Here is a 21,568-nt window from a genome sequence, read left to right as displayed (position 1 = left end):
CCAGCTGCGCTTAATAGAAACCATGCATCATACACAGACAATAGTCTAGAGATAAACTCCCATAAAGGTGTGCCTGAACGCACCGCAGAAACACCTTATTTACTAAACCATCTTCTTCTCAGCACCACTTCCACAGTCATATTTTTAGAGACTGCTAAACATTATGACATTAGTCAGGTGTTGCCATATAATACTTCACTGCACGTGAAAAGGCAAAGTATGGCTGCCTGACAATGTTAAAACAATAAAACTGTTTATTATTCCAGCGTGCCACGAGTAAGAGTGCAGAAAACCAAACTGTGAGAGCTGGTCTTTATTTTCAGAATTTGATCTACTCCAAGTTTAATGTTTAAAACGATAATAAAGTCACTGAAGATGCCAAATGTGGGGAAATAAAAAGTTGGAGTAGAATACTACAAAATGATACCTCAAATCTGTCCTCGAGCATAGCAGTCAGGTAGCTGGACTTTCTGCCTCTGCTGAAGATGCTGCAAAGAGTTATCGTCTTTCCACTGACTTGTGTGATAGGAACCAGAAATAAGCTCTATGTACTACAAACTGTCTTCTCTTCTCTGTGAAAACTGTTTAAAGAGTCAGTGTGCAATCTAATGAGCTATGTTGGCCAAAAGAAATAAACAAATCTCATTTTTGAGTAAGTGCTCGTGAACACTGTGTACACCACCTTTCCGATCTCTCTGCACAGATTAAGACTTCTTCTTTCAAGGCAGTGGATGTAGACTGAAATGTTTTAGTGCCATAACAGAGAGATATCTTTCATCTAATATTAATATGTGACGAAAGACAGCATTTTAATTTTAATTGCCCAACATTGACATTAAATGAATAATAGTTTTTAGATATTGCATTTAATTAAACTAGCGACTAACTTGTTGTTGTGCAATAGTGATGAAAACACGTGCAGCTGACCACTCCCAACATGAGTAAGGTTTGATGGCACAGTGCTGAGGGTCAGTGAGCAGGGTGATTTCCACAGGAAAACAAACACTCATAAAAAGCCCTTCAATGCATTTCCACTACGTCACTGCCACCTGCTGGCACAAGCTAGAAGTGTCTCATAAATTAAAAAAAAAACAACATTTTCATCATACTCAAAATTTCACATTATCGTCTCCAAATGTCGACATTTGGAGCCTTGAGTTTCAAGTTTCAAGTTATTTTCTCAGTGCCTTAAGATTTTGAGATAATTAAATTTTGACTGATTTTTTTTTTTTTCAGTAGTGAAAACAAGTTTACATACAACCCAGTTCAATAATAGCTCTAAAACCTTTATAATAGCCCCCAGCAAGGGTGAAATCTTATGGGAGAAAAAACACACGCCCTTGATAATGAGGAAGTATGTATGACTCATATTTTAAATTAACAGGAAAAGGGGGGAAAAAATCCTGCGGCCCTAACGACCCTGATTAGGATAAGCGGAAGTGAATGGCTGGATGACTGTAGTAATCAAGTGTGCCACTAGGGGGTGCTAATAGCTTAATTTAAGAAACGCTGCATTGAAGAATGATAATAAAACTCTTAAAAAAGGTGTTCAACTCTTTGGAGAAACAGCAATTTAAAAAAAAAGTCAGAACATACGTGAATCCTTCACAGATTTTTTTTTATTACAACCCCATAGATAAATGCATTTATGGGGATTTTGAATTTTCTGTCATTACAAAAAACATTTTAAAACCACAAGAACATAACAGATGTTTTTGGTAGAGATAAAAATGCAAAATTATGATTCTGATTAAAAACATTTTTGTTGTTGAATGAATAAAATGGACTCACGAAACTATAAAATTCATACTTATTACTGTATATCTGTCTGGACAGGAAAGTCTAACTATGACAGTGTGTGCAAATTCATGTTAAAACTAATCTGACATGACCCATAATTAATGAAAAAAAACTAATTTAAACTAGTAATTTATGGTGACATAGTTGCAGTAATTTACTGAAACGTGAATAAAAATGGAAATACAGTATAGCAACTTGTCCATCTACTATCGATAATTTCTTTTAGCCCTGCCACTTCTTCTTTGGTCCTCCACTTGTCCAGTTTCCTCAGATTTTTCAAGGACACACTGAAAAAGATGCTACGTTTAATTTCGTTGGTGCAAAAACTATTTTATGCCTGTAAAGCTTTGTCTTTGACATTTTTTTGTAGATTCAACTAAAGGAAAGTGAACAAATTCCCTTTTGTTGCAGCGAACTGCTAGTAAAAAATTTCCTATACATACAATTTAAGAATAGCTTCTGTTATATGTATACACAATAAAAGTTCATATTGTGTGGCTAAAATGAAGGCCCAGTGATGGTGCCTTTTATCCTTGAATGATTCATAGGTCAGTGTTACGTGGCTTAAGAAACAACAACAAAAACATTCATCGTTGTATGGTATAAGGACTGGACTGGAAATCGGAAAAAAAATTAAAAAGCAGCCAATGTCCACAGAAAAACTTTGAAAGGCTCTTTTTTTCATAATGGTTATTTTATGGGTTTTACACTGAGATGACAGCTGAGTAAATTTCGTTGTATCCGTTTTATTTTGCGTGCACTGACACTAAAGTGTTTATTAATAGTAATAGTAGTGGTAGTAGTAGTAGTCAGGGTCATTGTAGTTTTGTAATTTCTAATTAGTCTTTATTTTATTTCATTTGGACTTTTTGCTTTTAATTGAGGTCATTTCATTTTCATATTGGGTTTCCTTGTTTCAGTTCAGTTTTTATGTTTTGAAAATGTTTATTTTAGTTTCTATTACTTTCTCAAGTCTCCATTAATTATTATTGTATATTGAGCACAGATAACAACAAAGTAACAAACACTTAGGCTAAGGATTTTTTTATATTATTTTTAATGTTTTTTTAAGTTTGCAAAATTGTTTCAGTTAGTTTTAATTTTAAATATTTTTTATTTATTTTTTTCCTCAAAGGGCTAGTATTTATATTTATTTTATCTATCTAAAAAGTAACATTTTCACTCCTGGTTTTTAATTTACTTGTAGTTAGCTATATTGACCTTGGTAATAGTAGTAAGCCTGGGGAGCTATTGCTCCAGAACACTTTAAAAAATTACAATAAAATAATTTTTCTTGGCTCCTCGGATAGACTGGGGGCTGCTGCAATGTCCTCTGATAATAGGTAATTGAAAAATGACTGAATTCTTTCTTCGGTGGGATGAAGGTAGTTGCGACCCTTTCCACCCGTGTTGGAGGAGTAAAGCTGATAGTCCAGCCCAGCAAAGCAGAACACTGTGACATTATTAAGCCCATAAAGCCGCCTCTGTCAGCGGCCCTCCTCCACTCACTGCAGTGTTGTCCCGCAGCCCGTAAACACGCTACCGTCTGCTGCGCTCTCATCTCCTTCCGTCCTACGTAACCCGCTAAGCCCCGCCCCCGGCCTGTCTCTCACGCACCAGTTACGTCTGACCGTAAAAAATAGAAACTTCCAAGATGGCCGAGTCCGTGGACTCCATGCATTTCGCAGCAAACAGCAAAACAAATTCCCCTAAACCCCTGATAGCTAAGCGACCGCCGGAGAGTCGTCCGCAGTCTTCCAGCGACATTTTCCCACCGCCCCCAAAGAAGGTCCGGGTGGAGGAGAAGGGCCTGAAGCACAGGAAACTGAACGGAGAGGTGTGCGCAGGGGAAAAACACAACGGGAAGCAGAGTTGTGGGAGCCCAGCGAAATGGAGTTTCGGCCCGGCCAAGGCGAGCCACTCCACCGCCGCCGCAGTGCCCGCCACCCCTGTCCGGAAAATATTCAAAATCAGCAACTTCCTCGCGTCGCCCCACAAAGTAAAAAAAGCGAAAGAGAAGCGACACAAGGAGAAGAGCAGCGAAGCGCAGCAGAGCCCGGGCGCTGCTGTGGAGAGAGTGAGCCCAGCTAGCTGCCATACAAAGCCCGAGAACGGCGACGTGAAAATGCTACAGAGAGGTAGGAGAGCCCAGCCGGGCTGCCCTGTTTGAACCGCGCTCACACACTTTATGGGAAAATTAAAACCCACCCGCGAAGCAGTACTGGTCATAAAAACACATTTTAGACATTATTACATAATTTACTGTAGCTCGGGCCCAGTGTTTATTGGGCCCAGATGGTGATATATAAACACACACGTGGAGCTGTTTGTCCGTCACTTATGTCTCCCAGCATGGATGCAGCAGCATTTCACCTCGCTGTCCTCTCTCGTTTTCCCTCCTCAGATCACCAGGTGAAGGAGAAAGACAGGGAGAAGAAGAAGGAAAAGAATAAAGAGTGGAAAAATCACAAACTGCCACCTGTCCACGAGATTACCAGAGAAAACGGAGAAGTGGTTTCTCCGCAGAAAGGTAGGAATAAAATCCACCATTGGGCAGTGGAGCTGAAAGTGAGAAACTACAGCACTGATTGTTTTTTGGGGGGATAATTTCAAGTTATTTCAAGCCCTTAAATGTGTTTTGTATTTCAAATGTAAAAGCAGGTGGCTTCTATGTGACTAAATGCATTATTTTAGATATTATGCCAGAATTTTGGAAGTGTTTTCAGTTTTAAAAGGAAGTAAATGTCATAAATTCAATGTAGAAACATGGAAATATAACACAGTAGAGCAAATGAACTCACCTTTGAAGAGTTACCAAAAGATCAGCTGTTTCAAAGTAAACTTTACTCGTAATATCAGTTTAGCTAGAGTTTACAGGCTGCAAAAGCTGCTTGTCATTTTAAACACAATCTTGTCTGTATGACAGAGTCTAAGGAGAAGCCCAAGGCTGGTTCGGAGGAAGACCTCCTTCTGAAGAAGCTCAAGAAGAAGAAGAAAAAGAAGCACAAAGATGGCGAGCGGACGAAGGAGAGGCAAGGCAGACCCAAAATGTACCACCGCTCGTGCCAGACTGTGTGTTCAGGGGTGTCCCTGGGTCTGCCGGAGTTGCTCAATCAGATTAACGTGAACAGCGACAGCAGCAGTCTCAACCACAGTGCCGCACAACACCACCAGGATGCTGCTGTTTCTGCGGCTACCTCCACCTCCATCTCCTCCATGGTCAGAGAGAGGCTCAGCTACAGCTCCCCGCTGCACTGCAACTCGGCCCCGGGCACGGCTGGCCTGGAGTTCAGACGTCTGATTCACATCGAGCAGCAGGCCAACGGAGGTGCGTCTGTGGTGCACGCCTACAACGAGGAGCTGGCCTGCCTTTCTCCGGCAGAGATGCAGCGCTTCGCCGATGAATTTGTGACCCTGTCGTTCAGCGATGACAAGGCCCAGGCAGCGTGTTTCGTGATGGGAATCATCCACGGAGCGGCGTCCTACCTCCCAGACTTCCTGGACTACTTCTCCTACAAGTTCCCCAACGCACCAGTGAAAATGGAGGTGCTCGGGAAGAAGGACATAGAGACGACCACCATGGCCAACTTCCATACTCAGGTGAGAATGAGTTTTGGTTTTTAATTTTAGTTTCTGTGCTGGAAAGCATGAAAAGGAGAGGATACTCAAGTGTCTGCTTTGATACTGTAAAGTGTCACTTTGTAGTCTGGAGGCGTGAGCAGCTCAGGCTCAAACAGTGACAGGCTGAAACACCACTTCAACAGTCTTTGTCCGCACTGTTACCGGGTAGAGCTTTTCGGGACTCGTGCTGTCAGAGTGTTTCTGTCTTCAAGTGGTCTCATTGAGCTGTGAGCGCGAATGGTGTGTGTCTTGAAAACCTCTTCAAGGGCACCTTCAGGTGGACTCACACCTTTAGTTCAGGTGCTTGAAGAGAACAGGAAAAAAGGTTATAGCAGTGTTTCAGATACTTATATTTTTCCTGAGGTGTCAGGTAAACACAACTAGCTTTCGCTTTCTTCTGGCCGAATTTCAGCAGATCATAGGTCATGTTGTTATCAGTTTACTTAGCAGGTTTCCTTTTGGTTTTGTTCTAGATTCCTTTTTACTCAGAGGATTCAAAATTGACAAGATGTAAACAGATCAGACATTTTTTGCACAGCATTTGTTGTGAATCAGACACTTAAGCATTTTCTACAGTCAGTCAAAAAAAAGTTTCCTACATGAAGTGTTTTCTTTTTAAAGTATTAAACTTGTAAGTTGCATCACTTTGCATAAGAAGTGTCCACCTACCCATGGCCAGAATTTCATGGTAGCAACAACAAGATTGGATGGAAACATAAATGAGGTCAGCTGAGCTTTTGCCTGGTGGATGTAGTCAATAGAAAGAAAATACTTCCTATAAGAAATAGCTCAAAACAGTGTTTGCTCAGGTAGGCGATTTCCATTTGGTTATATCGAAGGCAGATATCTCCAAATATATCTCCAAGCACTACAGACCAGAGCAAAAAAAATATGTATGTGTGATTTTCGGCATGAATTGCTCCTTTAAAACATGGTCCATACATTAGAATAAATTAACTCTTAATTTGAGTTTCAGGTGTCTGAAGAAGTGCCAGGACCTAACTTTTCATTTTATCAGTAATCGGTCTGCATCTGTTTTTACTGACAGTGTTTTAGTGAAGAAATCATGACATAAAGGACATCCAGCTCATATTCAGCCATCAGTTTAACATGCTCGCAGAATTTTGTGGAATCAATTTAGGTCAAGAAAAATAAAAATTATTCATGCCAGAGACCCCTCGCTGGGAAGAAAATTATTCCAAGGGCTCTCTCTCCTTCACTCTCGCTTTCTCGATTGGACTGATATTCCAAGTGCTTTGTAATCAGATATTGCTTCTGCTTGTCTGGCATCACGACTTTAACATAAGGCAGATGGTGCATTTCATCCTGTTGCTAGACTCACTAAAACCAAACTTTGTGCAACTGTCAGCAGATTTTCCCGATTTATCTCCTTTGGGATTAATGTTGCTTTATGATATGGATCCTGGAACAGAGTTATTACACAGTATTGTGCAAAAATATTGAGCCAGCCCCCACTTCTTTGTATTTTGCTTTAAAGGAGCCAGATTTTCTTGTAATCTTTAAAGTGGTCTTGAGCAATAGTTCTCCATGGTTTCTGAAGGTCTTTTTAGTTGAATCAAATGAGAAATTTTCTCAAATTTTGAAATGTCAAAGATAACACAGTTTGACAGGTGTAAAATCGTATTTTTGGAACAATGTGATTCCCAAAGCTGAAAACTTTGGAGAAAAGCCTCTGAGGTATGCCAGACTTTTGGCTCATATGTATGGAGGAGGCGAGATGTACAAAACGAGTATCTACAGCCATCTATAATACACGGTGGAGGCTTTGTCATGGTGTTGGGGATCTTGTAAACATAAACCTTTGAATGCAGAAAAGTACCTTGAGATTTTGATCCACTCTGCAATACCATCTGGAAAGCCTCAGATTGCCAAGGCTTCATTTTTCAGCATGACAGTGATCCAAAACTCACTGCCAGTACAGAAAAAGCATACATGGGATAGCAAAACACACACAACGAGTCATGGATTGGCCTCCCCAGAGTCCAGACCTCAATTGGAGCAGTTTGGGATTATCAGCAAACTCTGTTTTTGCCAGATATACTGTATTTCCATGCTTTTAGATGTTTTTAACAAATTGCTGCACGTGCGATGTAGCTTTATATTTTGGATTTATTTATATAATTATTCATTCATCCATTCATGTTTTCAATTCGGTTTATTTCAAGTTTGTTTCCACTGTGGGTTTTCTCATCTCCGCTGAGCTTTTATTAGTTCAGTGCTAGTTTAGGCACGATGTAAAAAGTTCAGAAGGGTGCACAACACAAACACACCACCAGCTGACTCTCAGCCATGCAGACACGCCAGCCTCAGTAAATATATGCACAGACATCTCCTGATGCTAATCGTTTTGACAAATTTGACCAAATTAACAAAGAATAGAGATAAAAACACCTTTAGTATGTTTTTATTTTAAATTTGTATGCAAATAATGTTATCTGAAGCACCAAAATGGTAGCTACCTAAGCTAAAAACTAGTTTTCAGACCCAAAGAACCAATCTAGTGACTGAAGAAAGCTAAATCATGTATTTAAGTTGACAGTTACGTGAAAATTGTATGCAGAAAAAAACCTTTTTCCCTCTAACATTTCTAATTTCTGATGAATAAAACTCTAACAGTTTTATTCATCAGAAATCAGTCAAAAAAAATCAAACAAAGAAACCGAGTAAAAGAGGAGAGAATACATTGTTTATAATATTATGGCAAAAAAAAGATATAAGATATGTGTCTGTAAGTGACATGTGCAACAATGTAGCCCAGAAACAAATTACAAACATGAAAGTTCACAGTAGAGTAAGAAAACACAGAGCAACTAATAAAAATGCAAGCATGCAGCATTAAATATAACACACATCAGCGTAAAGTTAATGGTCACAGATCTGGTTCTTCTTTAGCCATCATTTAAGATGAGTTTAGACTTTCTGAATGTCTTAAATCTCTAAAGGATACATATTACTGACAGTAAATTGATACATGTTATATTACCTCAGTGGTGTCAGTTGTAAAACTGTTGAAACTGTGCAACAATGTATTGTGGGCACTTTTGTCCTCCAGCCTTTATTTTGGTATTGCAGTAATTTGTGAAATTAATAAAACAGAGAAAATTATAGCTTAAGAAATATTATAGTAATGAAATGCCTCTGATTTCAGAACTTTGATAGCGTGATTAGAGAAATATGTAAGTGGTTTGATAAGAGGCAGATGCCCGAGGCCGGGAGGTTATACAATATGGTGAAGCCAATCTCTAAACCTGCTTACCAGCTCTTAACAGTGCTGCTCAGATTTAATTTAATTTTTTTTATGCATTTGTCCATCGTTGTTAAACCAAAATGATTCCATTGTGTTTGTTACTGGAAACACAAAGAAATTGTTTGTAAGCAGTGTACCTCCTGGTCCAAGCAATTTGTTAGTTTGGCTGCAGCCATGCAAATAAAACTGTGTCAGCATGTGTTTGTAATCCATTACCTGTGTTACACACATTAATGTCATTAATATAGAAGATAAAAAAGGTCTAAGAATTTGTCCTTGTGCAATACCTGCTTTAGTGTCTCAAGATGTAGGTTTAAGCCCCACTTTGAGCAGTAATAATTAAACCAGGTCACACACAGATCGCCTTCAAATGCTTTAAGATCTTGAATGATACTGTTTCTTACTATTTTACTACTCTCCCTTTTAGCCATAACAATTATTTAATTAGATTATTATCCTCTGAATGTGTCAGTAATTGTTGAGCTGCTACCTCTGTGGAAATTAGAAATGAAAATTGGAAATGAGAAGCTGTTTTCTCCCCCTGATTTGAAAACAGGAATAATGAGAGCTCTTTTCTAGTGAACTGTGTAGGTGATTTTTTTTCTTACATACTTTTAAAAAATGCTTTCAGCTGACTATAATAGAATAGGAAGCCTTTATTGTCGTTGTATTCATGGCACAGTGAGATGGTGAAGCCCCCCTGAGTAAAGTGAGCGATGTACTCGCGGCCGTGTCGCTGTCAGACATGTCGGAGTTTCTCCAGATGCTAAGCTCACATGTGGGAGTAATGGATTGTAGTATTACACGTGTTTTATTGCACGGCTTGACTTGAGAGTGCTTTGTGTCACAGACGGAGTAGACATGGGTCTACAGTTCACACTTTAGGAATCCCTGTTTTAGATCACGGTTTGTGATGTGACTTATTCTGGGTTCAAATCATTTTACATAGTTAACAAAGTGAAAAATGCATAAAAAAAATCTTTTAATAAAAGAAAAATGGGATACAGATTCTTGAAGGTTTTAGTGGACATGGTTTTGGCTGGTGAGAACATGTTTTAGGGGAACATTTGGTTTGTTTAGCTATTACACATTCCCTCATTGCAAATCTTTGCACATTATGCTGAATATTTTTTTAAACATTTAATTAGGGGTGGGCGATATAAACGATATAGGATAGAAACGATATAAATTTGGCCAATGATAGAGATTTTGACTATATCGCTCTATCGCGATAGCGCATGTTGATGATGTCATCAAGCTCCACCTGTTTTGGTCGAAAGCATCGCAGTGGCTAAAACCATTATCATCTGCAAATTATGGCGGGCGACAGTCATAGCAAAGAGATGAAGCACTTTTGAAATATGGGGAAAACCAAAAACTGCGCTTCCTCCACTTCCGTAACATTGATTCATTAATGTTGAATTCTCTCGCAGCTGTTCTATTCCCATGTTGTTGCAGTATATTAATAACTAACCTCGTATTGTGGATGAATAATCTCAGTTGTTCTCCTGACTGAAGTTTGCCCCGTGTATAGCATCCTGCTATGCGATTGCATTTGTCCCTGACCACCAGAATCCCTCACGCTAACTTTTATCGAGTGGAGAAAAAGTTGGCGTTCATCCTCCAGCTTCACTGTGCTAATGTTATGCTAACATAGCTGTGTCTCTAGCAATTACGTAGCACAACATTATATACCAGGTAGTCCAACTTCAGTAACCCTGCAAACGCCACTGCTCTTTAGTTTTCTGTCTTCATTTATGTTGGAAGTGGTAGCAGAGCTGTACGTTTTAATTAGTTTCAAAAATCTCTCAGTCAGAACATGGTATGAAATGTTTAGGTGTAAACTAGCGAGCTAACTTCCTGTTAACTTCTAACTCCGTTAAATTTAATGCATTTTATTTTCATGGATGTAAAACTTAATTGTTACACCCGATAAAGCAGCAACGCTGATGATTTAATTAAAGATGAAAGAATTTAGACCGTTTTGGCTGTTCACTACGGCAGCCATAATGCTCTGACAATCCATCAAGCAGTGCGTCTTACCAAAGTTGTACTAAAACATTTTTTAGTACGAGGTCAGTAAGCACAACCAGAATTCATACATAAGGCACACTCTGGATTTTTGAGAAAATTAAAGGATTTTTAGTGTGGAAAATACGTTATACAGAAGAAAAGAATATATCGTGATATATATCGTTACCGCGCATGCTTCAAATTATATCGCAATGTGAATTTTAGGCCATATCGCCCAGCCCTACATTTAACACATTTACCTGTAAACGAATAAATACTCAAATCGTCTAACTCCTGCTCCCTCTGTTATCACATCTTCGCTTTGTGGTGTGATGCATGGAGATGTACTTCTAGAATATGCTGTTTTATGCATTTCCATTTATTTTCTGTGGTTGGTAAGACAACAGCAGAGGAGAGATGACAGGAAATGGGTGAAAAGTCCTTTGCTGGTTACAAGCTAGGGTCATTTAGTTAATGGTTTGCGCCTCGACATTGAAACCGCAGGGCTGCGTTAATTGATTGTAATTTCTAACGCTGTTATTTAGCCCTTGCAGGATGTTTAACTGTCTTCCCCTTTGTGTAAACACCGTTTTTCCTGGTTAATGGCCATTTGGTGGTTAACTACACCTGTATGCAAGATTAGGTCCTGTGGAGTTAAAGACGTTGAATCTGTTTTATTATTTGACAGAAATCTATGCAGTGTCCTGCCATTTTTAACTGTCTGATAAGCAGAATGACTTTTATGGTTCAGTGAATAATATTCCAATTAACAAAATAACTTATCACCATGCAGCTGATTTCTCTTCACTCTGGGTAAAAACTTTCTATGCATAACATAGACACATGCATTGCTGATGATCTGGGATTTTCCAACAAAACCATCTTTAGGGTTTAGAAGGTTCTTGGCACATTTTGGTCTCCTTAGTAGTAACTAAGCTTTTTTTTTTTTTTAATTCCACAGTTTACCTGAGTATTGTTACTGACAATGTCCAAGCCTTTATGACCACAGTGTACCCATCTGATGCCTGAACATTACAATGGATTCACTGTACTCAAATAGCCTCCATGGATCTTAATCCAGCAGAGCACCTTTGGGAAATGCAGCCAATAAACCTGCAGCAGCTGTGTGATGCTATCTTATCAATATGGACCAAAATCTGATGAACGTTTCCAGCCCCTTGTTCCAAAACCTAAATCAGTTCTGAAGCCAAAATGAGGTCCAATCTGGTGCTAGTGAGATGTACCTATTAAAGTGGCCAATGAGTGCATTTCTAGTGTCCGTAAGTATTACAGGAGTTATCAATAATAATGAAATACAGCAGGAAAATAAATCCACTAACAAAGAACAGCATCAAATGCAGAAAAAAAAAGATTGTTCCAAAAATCATGTAGAGAAAAACCCAGAAAGCGCTGACTTTGTTGTGACAGAACAAATTACATTTTGGTTAAAAAAAGCCCCCCTACAATAGAAAATGAGTGCTATCGCTGTTTGGCTGTCTCAAAAAACAGAACTTAAACTCTTTGTGTGAAAAGTGTGTTGGGAGATTACCTGTACTATCTCTGTGTAATGTATTTATCATATAAACATCCTCTGTTTATGGTCTGTTGACATATTCTGACATATGTTTACGAAATAAACAAATCTTCTGCTCTAAAATTTCCACCAAGATGAATCCAGTTGGATCTTTTGTTAATGCAATGTTAATGTTATCATTAAAACCTTATCACTACAAACCCTTAATGATTAGTTAGGGGTTAAAACTAGAAGTACTTGCGGTGCATTACGATGCAGGAAGGAAACAAACAGCCTTGTGGCAGATTGTGACAAATGATAAAGCTTTATGAAGTGCTGTACGTCATCATGTCTGTGCCATGCATTTTTCTTTGTGTTACAGATTTTTAAGTCTTCAGTCTGCCAGACTGTTTGTCCTCTTAATACTGTATGAGGGCTTTATTAAGGGCAGGTGAAGTGGAAGGGTTCCTCCATTTATGTTACGAATGCATAGACTGTGTTAGCCTCAGCTGCTAGATGGACATGCCTATAAAAGGTGTATATAATGTTTTAAAAGTAGGGCTGCCACTATTAGTCGACTCGTCACGATTACGTCGACTATCAAAATCGTCGTTTGAAGCTTTGTAAGATCCCAAAAGACGCAGGAATAAGTAGTAGGTTTTAAGAGTGTAATAATGGACTGAAACAGAAGATGGCAGCACTGCATGTACAAGGATGCCAGCTGCCGTTAAACCCCGAAGAAGAAGAAGCTGTGTCCTGTATCGTAGCTGTGTCCAAATTCAGGAACCGCATCCTCCTGTGCCCGCATTAGTAGGCCAATTACGTTACAGCGACACTACGAAGAATGTCCAAATTCGAAGACTCCAGAAAATACGCCCTTCGTTTGCCCAGATTTGAAGGAGGGGTCGGGTGTATACTTCGTGGCCCAACCTATCCCAGAATTCATAGCGTGGCCCTGCTCAGTTTCCAACAATGGCGGCAGCTAGTTAGTTTTAATATTACTCTTATTATTCTTTCTGGTTCACAAAATAAACATTTAACATATTTACGGACGAGAATGTAGCTGTGTAAACCTCAAATATCTGCTCAGTTTATCAAGACACCACATATTTTCAAAAGCGCTGCGACGTTTTCGGAGACGTCTGTTACCCACTAGCTCGATAGCTAGCCGGGGGCAAGGCTCACTAGACCCGATGGGCAAATCGTTTTCAAACCACCGCCATCTTTCGCTACTCAGGTTAAACATGATATGGAAGTCACTAGATAAGTTAAAAATCTTATTGTTTGGCTTTTTTCAGTATTTTATTTGTTCCTGAGTAAATCGGTTTGGCTGAGATTAAAGTTATAGTTTTTACACAGCTGAATAAACGTCAAGCAGACAACTGATTATCAGAAGTGTGAGATGCTCGAGAATATACTCCGGTGACCTGTTATATTTTAGATAGCAAGGAGCAGATGGCTGAGTTTATTAAACTTCACCAAAACAATCTGCAAATTTCATTAAAATGTAATAAACTATCATCTTGCCTTTATTTTTAGTTAGCACATATCTTAAACACTTAAAGCTGTAAGCTAATGATAGTTATATAAGAGCAGATGCATGCTGGTGCAATAAGCTGTACGTTTTATGTCCAATGGATGCATGATCTGATTAGTCGACTAATCGCAAAAATAATTGGTGACTAGTCGACTATCAAAATAATCGTTTGTGGCAGCCCTACTTAAAAGCATCTTGTGCAGCAGTAAAACAGCATGTCAGGTTAACATTTAGATTTATTATTACCTGCTGGGTCTAATCTGTGTCCTCTGCGGCGCCTCCTGCAGGTGAAGCGGACATATTCCCAGGGAACATACCGAGCTGGGGCCATGCGGCAGGTCAGTCTGGTCGGAGCTGTGGATGAAGAGGTCGGAGACTACTTTCCTGAGTTCATCAGCATGTTAGAGAAGTCTCCTTTCCTGGAGGTTTGTTTGCTTGCGTCTGTATTTGTGCACACCTCTGGAGTCAGTGGCGTGTCAACATCTGTTTAACTTCTGCCTGTGAAGTGCTGCGAGGTGTTATGTAACCCGACGTTTCTCGTCCTGTGTTTGTGCAGCGGACCCTGCCCTGGGGAACTTTCTCCAGTCTGCGGCTGCAAAGCCCCACAGAGAGTGACGACGGCCCCATCATGTGGGTCAGACCTGGAGAACAGATGATACCTATGGCAGACATGCCAAAATCACCTTTCAAAAGGAAAAGGTGTGTTCGCCCTGTCTTTAAAGCAGCTGCATTTATCTTTTAGGGGTACCTGCACATCTCGAATTTGTTGTGACTCTTGTAAATAAATGTATTTCAGGTCCACCAATGAGATAAAGAACCTGCAGTACCTTCCTAGAACCAGTGAGCCCAGAGAGATGCTGTTTGAGGACCGGACGAGAGCTCACGCTGACCACATCGGTCAGGGCTTTGAGAGGCAAACTACTGCAGCTGTCGGTGTGCTGAAGGCTGTGCGCTGTGGAGAGGAGTGAGTTCAAAGTGACATCTTCTTATGTTTTTAAGCTTATCACTTAAACATCTGTATAAGAACTATTATATATTGGAGTAACAGAGATGGTTACAAATTTTATGAAGGTAAAACGGCAGCAGTCAAGACAGGCAATGTAAAATACTGACATTTACAGTCAAGGTCAGCTTATTATTGATGTGCTGTTAATTCCAAATATCATGATATTATATAATAATATGTCTACAGTAGCTTTTGCATCTTTTCTTTGGCTGATTAGAGATTGATCACAAACGTTGTGTGTATTCTTTACAGCAGCGACACTCTTGCGCGGATCACCAAAGACGTTGTGTGTTTCCACGCAGGAGATTTTCCAGATGTGGTTATGAGGCTGCAGCTGGATCTCCACGAACCCCCGCTCTCTCAGGTGGGCCGGCGTTTTTAACAGTGTCTAGGGGTACATGCCAGATATAAATAAATAATTTTTTTGTCTCTCAGGTCACACCTTCTTTAAAAAGTGTGCAAATATAAATTTTAAAATGATAAAAAATAATAATTAATAGATTGCCTATATTTGCAGCCCATATCTTTCAACACACTGTATAGCTCATAAAATCAGCAGCAGTAATTTAAAAGGTCGGATAAATACAGAGTGCACCACCTGTTCTGCACTGAACAGCAGTCAGACTTGGTTGTTGGCTATAAAACACATATGCTGGCTTTTTGGAATATCCCCAATTTTTCCCTCCCCGGGGCAACTGTAGATGTTTTAATTTGCTATTTTCGAGTGGGTCTTCCTCTGGAGAATTTAACTCCATAAATGATTAACCTGTAAAACACAATTCAGATCTTGCACTAATGGACACTGAGCATCAATAAGTCTCACCCACAGTGGAGGGGAAACAGTTCATAGCTCTCTGTTGGCTTTTTATTGTGTGACGGTGCCTCTTTGTCAGCTGTCTGCTAAAAAAAAAAAAAACACTGAAAATGACAAAAAGCTTTCTTTCAGATGGGATGCATTACTCAAAATTATAGAACCTAAAACTAGGATTTTGTAAGCTGCCAAACTTAAAAAAACAAAAGTGTGCAGGTGACTAAAGTGGATACTGCTGATAAGACACTCACTATGCCCATGAGTGTCACTCTAAAGCTAAAAATTAACTTAAATTATCAGAAAACTAACACTCACAGGGTGCTAAACTTAGCTCTGGCATTGTGAATCTTAAATATTGAGCTGCTGGCGTGTATTTTGTTGGCGTTACAGCCTTCAGTTGCACCTTGTGGAGTCTAATGTTTTCCTCTTCTGCATATGACATGTCTGCTCTGGCAATTGGCAGATGAAAGGCAGGGTGTTGCTCTTCTCTCCACCTTTTAACTGTTTGGCAACTAGACCAAAAATTGTATCAGTGATCGTTCACCCAAATAAGTTCATAGCAAGTTGTTTTTTCATTGATATGCTCTCATGATTTGCTTCAGTTGACCAAATTAACAGCAAAACAAATCAATGAGTTTGCTTCATTTTTAGATAACAAGCTCTTCCAAAATTCCGGTTCCTGAAAATGGGATATGTGAGGTGGGACTAACTCACCTCACCCCTGTGCACACCAGCAGAACTGTTCGTGAATATATTTGCGCACTCTGGTTGTTGAGACCATATTTAAAACCCTAACACTTCATTTGTAAGTGAAAATTGAAGAGTGTGTTTCTAATCATGCTGTTTCTCCTGGTTGTGTTAAAAACAAATGTATTCTAATATGTTTGTTATGACTGCATTAAAAACTGTTGGGGGTTTTCTTAAAAAACCTTCACAAAGAGTGCCTAATGCTGCTTTAAGTGTAAGAAAACACAGATCTGCTATCACCGCAGGCATGTTTTCACTCTCTCTGAGGGGTTGTTGAATGTCATGTGTTCCTGTCCTTGTCTCTACAGTGTGTGCAGTGGATCGATGACGCCAAGCTGAACCAGCTCAGGAGGGAGGGGATCCGATACGCCCGTATCCAACTCTACCACAATGACATCTACTTCATCCCCAGAGGAGTTGTCCACCAATTCAAGACGGTGTCTGCTGTCTGTAGTCTGGCCTGGCATATCCGACTTAAACAGTATCACCAACATGAAGGGAAGGAGGAGGAGGAGGTTAAGGAAGAGGAGACATGTTCACCAAGAGAAGTAACATGTTATATTAAGAAAGAGGAGGAAGAGGAGGAGGTAGAAGCGACTGAGTGTGACCTTGCTGTAAAGGCAGTGACGAAGCTGGAGGATGAGGAGGACACGGGGAAATGGGAGGGGGCACCCCCAGGCACTCCGACACAGATTTTCAATGAGGAAGAGCGAGAGAACAGAGCTGACGTGAAGGAGTTGTCAGCGGCACTGTCACTACCTTTGGTCAAGAAAGAAAGAGATGAATCTGCACTCAGTCCCACACTAATGGAACCTCAAGCTGAGGAAGATGTAAAAGAGGAAGGCAAAGGAGCTGCAGACACCTGTCAGACACTGCAGATGGAACACGAGGAGGGCAACAGAGCGGATAGTGCCCCTTCAAAGCCATCACAGCAGATTAGGAAGGAAAGTGATGTGGAAGAAGAGAGGCAGCACAAAACATCAGGACAGGGCCTGAAAGAGAAAAGTAAAGAGAGTATACTGAGCACTTATAACGCACCCCAAATCAAAAAGGACAAAGATAAAGGCAGAAGAGAGAAGGATGAAAAGGAGAGGGCGAAAGAGAAGGAGAGGAAGGAAAAGGACAGAAGTAAAGAGAAGGAAAAGGATAAAAAAGACAGGGGGAAAGACAGAGAGCGAGAGAAGGACCGGGTGAGAGAGCAAGAGAAAGTTAAGACTGAGGGAGGACGAGAGGGTTGCACAACGATGCAGATACTGCCGCAGATGAAGAAAAAAGAGGAAGAGGAACGGACGAGAGAGGGCGGTAAAACCGCCCCAACCAACCCTTCAGCTCAGAGAGACGAGAAGTGGGCCAAGGAGTGGGACTCAAAAACGCAATCCCATGTCAAGAGAGAGAAGGAGCATGACAAGGACCGGGGAAGCACGCCCGCTGCGGCTCACCCACGGCCAGACAGAGAGGAGGCTCGAGACTCCTGCACGCATAAACACAAGTCTTCCCATGGGAAGAAGGAGAAGAGTGGCCACAGGGAGGGCAAAGACAGCAGCGCGCTGGGAAAATGGGGGAGAGAAGACGGAAAAACTCACAAACCTGCGAACGTTCAGGTTAAGAAAGAAGTAAAGAAGGACAGAGATGTCAGCAGCAAAGAAGAGAAGAAGAAACCTGCTTCTGGTCCTGCCCAACTAGAACACAAACAACCACGGACACTCGTCACCTTTGACCTTTTTAAACCCATGGAAACCCATCAAACTTTGGCTCTTTCCTTCACGGACAGTAGACCCAAGAGCCACCATCACAGTGACTCTCGAGGCTCCTCGTCTAAGCCTGCATCTGACAGTCGGACAGTTGCGCTCTGTAAAGGACCAAAAGTAAAGGACTCGGTGCCGGGCAAGCCCGGGTCAGCGCTACAGGATACAGCGCCACAGCAGCACTTATTAAAACAGCCCCTGAAAACACACACCCCCCCAAACACAGAAAGACTTCTTAATATGAATGTCTAGATGTCTAGTCTGCTTTTCTTTTCCTTTTTTCTTTTCTTTTCTTTTTTCTTTTTACTGTACAATTTGCGCCAAGGCTTTGGTAAAATATTTCAAAGTGCATCCTTACTTCAGATCCCACAAAAGTGAGCGAAAGCTGCTTTGACACTGCCAGACCTCCTGTGACGCAGTGAAACAAGGGTGCGCTCTGCAGGTATTTTAACAAGGTCTAAGAATGTAAGCTAAGTAGCTCACTTCACGTTTGTTAGCAGATGTACGTAGGCTTTATATAAAATGTTATGTGACCCCGTGTGTCAGTGCCTGTGCACTACTTAGCTTCGCTCTTAAAGCACCTATTTTAGGTACTGGTCTCGCCAGTCTGAAAACAACCATCCGTACTCCCCTGCTGTAAGAACGACCTTTGTTCAGTGTTTGAGACATCAAGGAGATCCCTGTGATCTCTCTCAAATCATCTGTTTATCGTTGCTCATGCCGATTTGGAGGTTTGTTATTTTTAAACCTTCATATCAGAGCAAGTAGTTGTTTTCAGACTGGACTGTTGGACTCACACAGGGCTGTAAATGATACTGTATGTACCAAAACTGTACAGTATAGATGTTATTAGCACCAATGTGAGAAAATGTATACAGAAATTGCATATATTTTTTGTAAGACAGGTTTTATTTTCCATAGAACTTATTTATATCATTTACTGTCTGTTTTTATTTGAAACCGATGTATGTGAAAATTCTGTTGTAAATACATTTTATTTCCTAAGAATTGGTAGTGTGATTTATACTCTGATCAGAACCTCTCAATAAATGGTTCAAAATGTTGACTTGGTCAACGTTAAAAGTCTCGCCTGTGTTTTGTATCAATGAGGTCACAGTCATTTGCCTTTCTGGCTGCTGGGTCAGGCATGCAAAGCAACAGTCAGGGCACAAGGCAGGTAAAGAAGAGCGTGGAGGCAGGGGTGGAGCAGAAGGATATTAAGATAGTAGTTAGACCTGTTATAATGGTTTGGAGATGGTTTTGCTACATAAAGTCAAGAGAAGAGGTGAAGATGCTTGTGTTTTCACTGGGAGTGACCAGGACAGGATTGCAAATGAGTAGTTTGTGTGAGAGGGCAGGATGATAGGTATATGAGATGGAGGCAGATGATCCACTGTAGGGACCCCTAAAGGAAGGGTCAAAAAGAAACCTCCGATTATGGCAGGATGTATTCTAAATATGCTGTGAGTGTGAACTGTAAGCCCCCTTCTTAAAGCATAAGGAAGCAGTACCTTAACTTTAATTTTTATTTTCTCATCTAATACACCCTCCTGACCTGGAAATCAGTATGCTGTGCTGCAGGATCTCTAGGTTCCTAAAAATGCATCTGGAGCATAGGTTTGCTGGACAAGTTACAATAAAGGATACAAAGGTGTATAAGAGGAGTGTGACACACAGCTAGTGTAGTAGGAGGAGGACTCGCACACAATCACAACTTGTTAGCCAATGAGCGTGTCCAGAAAATCCACATCTCTGTCACATAGACAGCCCAAATTTACAATTTTATTCAATATAACCTGAAACAGAGGTTATGTCTAAATCATTTTCACACAGTCTTTGTAGCACTGGAAGTGCTCTTGCAACCACAGATATCACCCCCTGGTGGCCATTAAAAAGAATGCAGGTTAAACGTACTTCGACATCGGCTTCACTTGTCAGCTGTAGATATCTCAGTCACTCTGAGATGACTGGATTTTTTAAAAATTATTAAATTCTATCATGAATTTTATAATTTTATTTCATGTCTCTTCATCCAGAGACACCACAAACACACTGCATCCTGGAATTCAGCCTTTTCCTGCTATGAAGGCTCAAAAGACTTTTAAATACTGACCTGCAGCAAGGTTGCACTTACTCTTAAATCTCCCTGGGTCATTTTGTTTGCAAACATGACGTAAAACAGCCGACAAAATGATGAACAGTGACATTTTTTCCTGGCTTTCAAAAAGATGTCTACAGCAGTTTGTACAGTGCAAATTACATTTAATATTAGCAGATGGGGGAAGTTCTCATCTACATTCAAACTGTTGCTGACAGAGTGCAGCTAATGTAGAAAAGTTAAGATCAATGTTTTGTGTAGCACATGTTTGATCAGCCAGACTTTTTACCTGGCTCTTAAGTTTAATCCATTCCTTACTAATGACTAAAAATGAGCTAAAAGGCAGCAACACATGTCCAAAAACATGTCCCAAAATAAAACTCTGATGCCGCCTGAAGCAGGTGAAGGTGAAGCAGAGCCTGCATGCCCCAGTGTGTAGATGTCATTAACCCAGTGAGTCTGCACTTACAGCAAAGGAACAGTGTTTTAAGTAAAGATCAACATCTTCCTTCAGTGATGTATCCTTCGTCACAGATGCCTGAGTATTTAAAAAAAAAAGTTCACATTCTGGCAATTTCAGTCTCTCCTATAGTGGAAGACGCTGTAGCCCAGCTCTACCAGTGCTCCACCCAGCAGCACCCACAGAGGGATGCAGACCACACTGATCCACACTTTTGTGTGCCCCTCCATGCGGGAGCACAGAGTCAGGCAGAAGGCCAGCTTTAGCAGCAGGGCTGTTAGGTACCACAGCCTCCTCTTCAAGCTCTGCTCACCCTCCCTGGGGTCAAAGTCCGGCTTGCAGCGCCCTGCCATCTTCACTATCAGCATGAGGATGAGGATGCTGTCAAAGGTCCAAACAGGGAGGAAGATTAGGAACCAATTCCAGTGGATTCTGGAGTCCAGCTTGAGGACCAGCAGGATCAAGAAGATCAGAGCAAATATCCACGAGAGGAGCACTCGCTGGGCCAGGGACATCTTCATCTGTGGAGGACTGGCACAGAGCCAGTGTCACCCACACCCAGAGAGACTGAAGAAGGTAAGGAGGAGGAGGAGAAGCACAGTCAAGGTGATCTGAAAACACAGCAGAAGACAGCACAGGCCCGTCACTCCTTAATTATAAACACATGACTGAAAACTAGACCTCCCCCACTAGGAAGCAGACCCTCACGGGTCTTGTAGAGAAATCCATCTCCTGATACTTCCACTCAGTATTAAAGCAAACATAAAGCTAATGTATGTTAGCAAGCTGTAGCTAACTTGTAAAACTGACCCCACTGTTCGCAGTCTTACCGAGTTCAGCAGCAGAGTCAGCTCGATGTCTTTAGCCTGGGGTTTCAACGACAAACTCTTCAAACGAAGACAAATACCAAAATAGCAGACAGACTGAAAACAGCGGCGAAGAAATGCGA

At 40.8% G+C, this 21,568-nt stretch overlaps 2 protein-coding genes across 2 annotated transcripts; one reads left to right on the top strand and one right to left on the bottom strand.

Annotated features, from left to right (window-relative positions):
* Window positions 1–3,399: 3,399 nt before the first annotated feature.
* Window positions 3,400–18,330, top strand: LOC146515673 (lysine-specific demethylase RSBN1L-like). The gene is given in 9 exon segments (XM_085167992.1): window positions 3,400–3,938; window positions 4,205–4,330; window positions 4,727–5,400; window positions 14,040–14,177; window positions 14,309–14,451; window positions 14,549–14,716; window positions 15,011–15,122; window positions 16,625–18,274; window positions 18,276–18,330. Coding segments are annotated over 9 exon segments (3,525 nt in total). The 5' UTR covers window positions 3,400–3,454; the 3' UTR covers window positions 18,306–18,330.
* tmem60 (transmembrane protein 60) lies at window positions 10,946–21,140 on the bottom strand. The gene has a single exon (XM_085168042.1). It carries the CDS (start codon window positions 21,138–21,140, stop codon window positions 20,736–20,738), a length of 405 nt encoding a protein of 134 aa, XP_085024168.1. The 3' UTR covers window positions 10,946–20,735.
* Window positions 21,141–21,568: the final 428 nt, after the last annotated feature.

The sequence above is a fragment of the Neolamprologus multifasciatus genome, chromosome 7, assembly GCF_963576455.1.
Source record: "Neolamprologus multifasciatus chromosome 7, fNeoMul1.2, whole genome shotgun sequence".
NCBI lineage: Eukaryota > Metazoa > Chordata > Actinopteri > Cichliformes > Cichlidae > Neolamprologus > Neolamprologus multifasciatus.
Note: the sequence above shows the minus strand (reverse complement) of the source record. Positions and strands in the feature narration are given on the sequence as shown.

Bases quoted from the DNA above. Each gene is read 5' to 3' on its own strand.
- tmem60 (XM_085168042.1), bottom strand. From the start codon at position 21,140: ATGAAGATGTCCCTGGCCCAGCGAGTGCTCCTCTCGTGGATATTTGCT.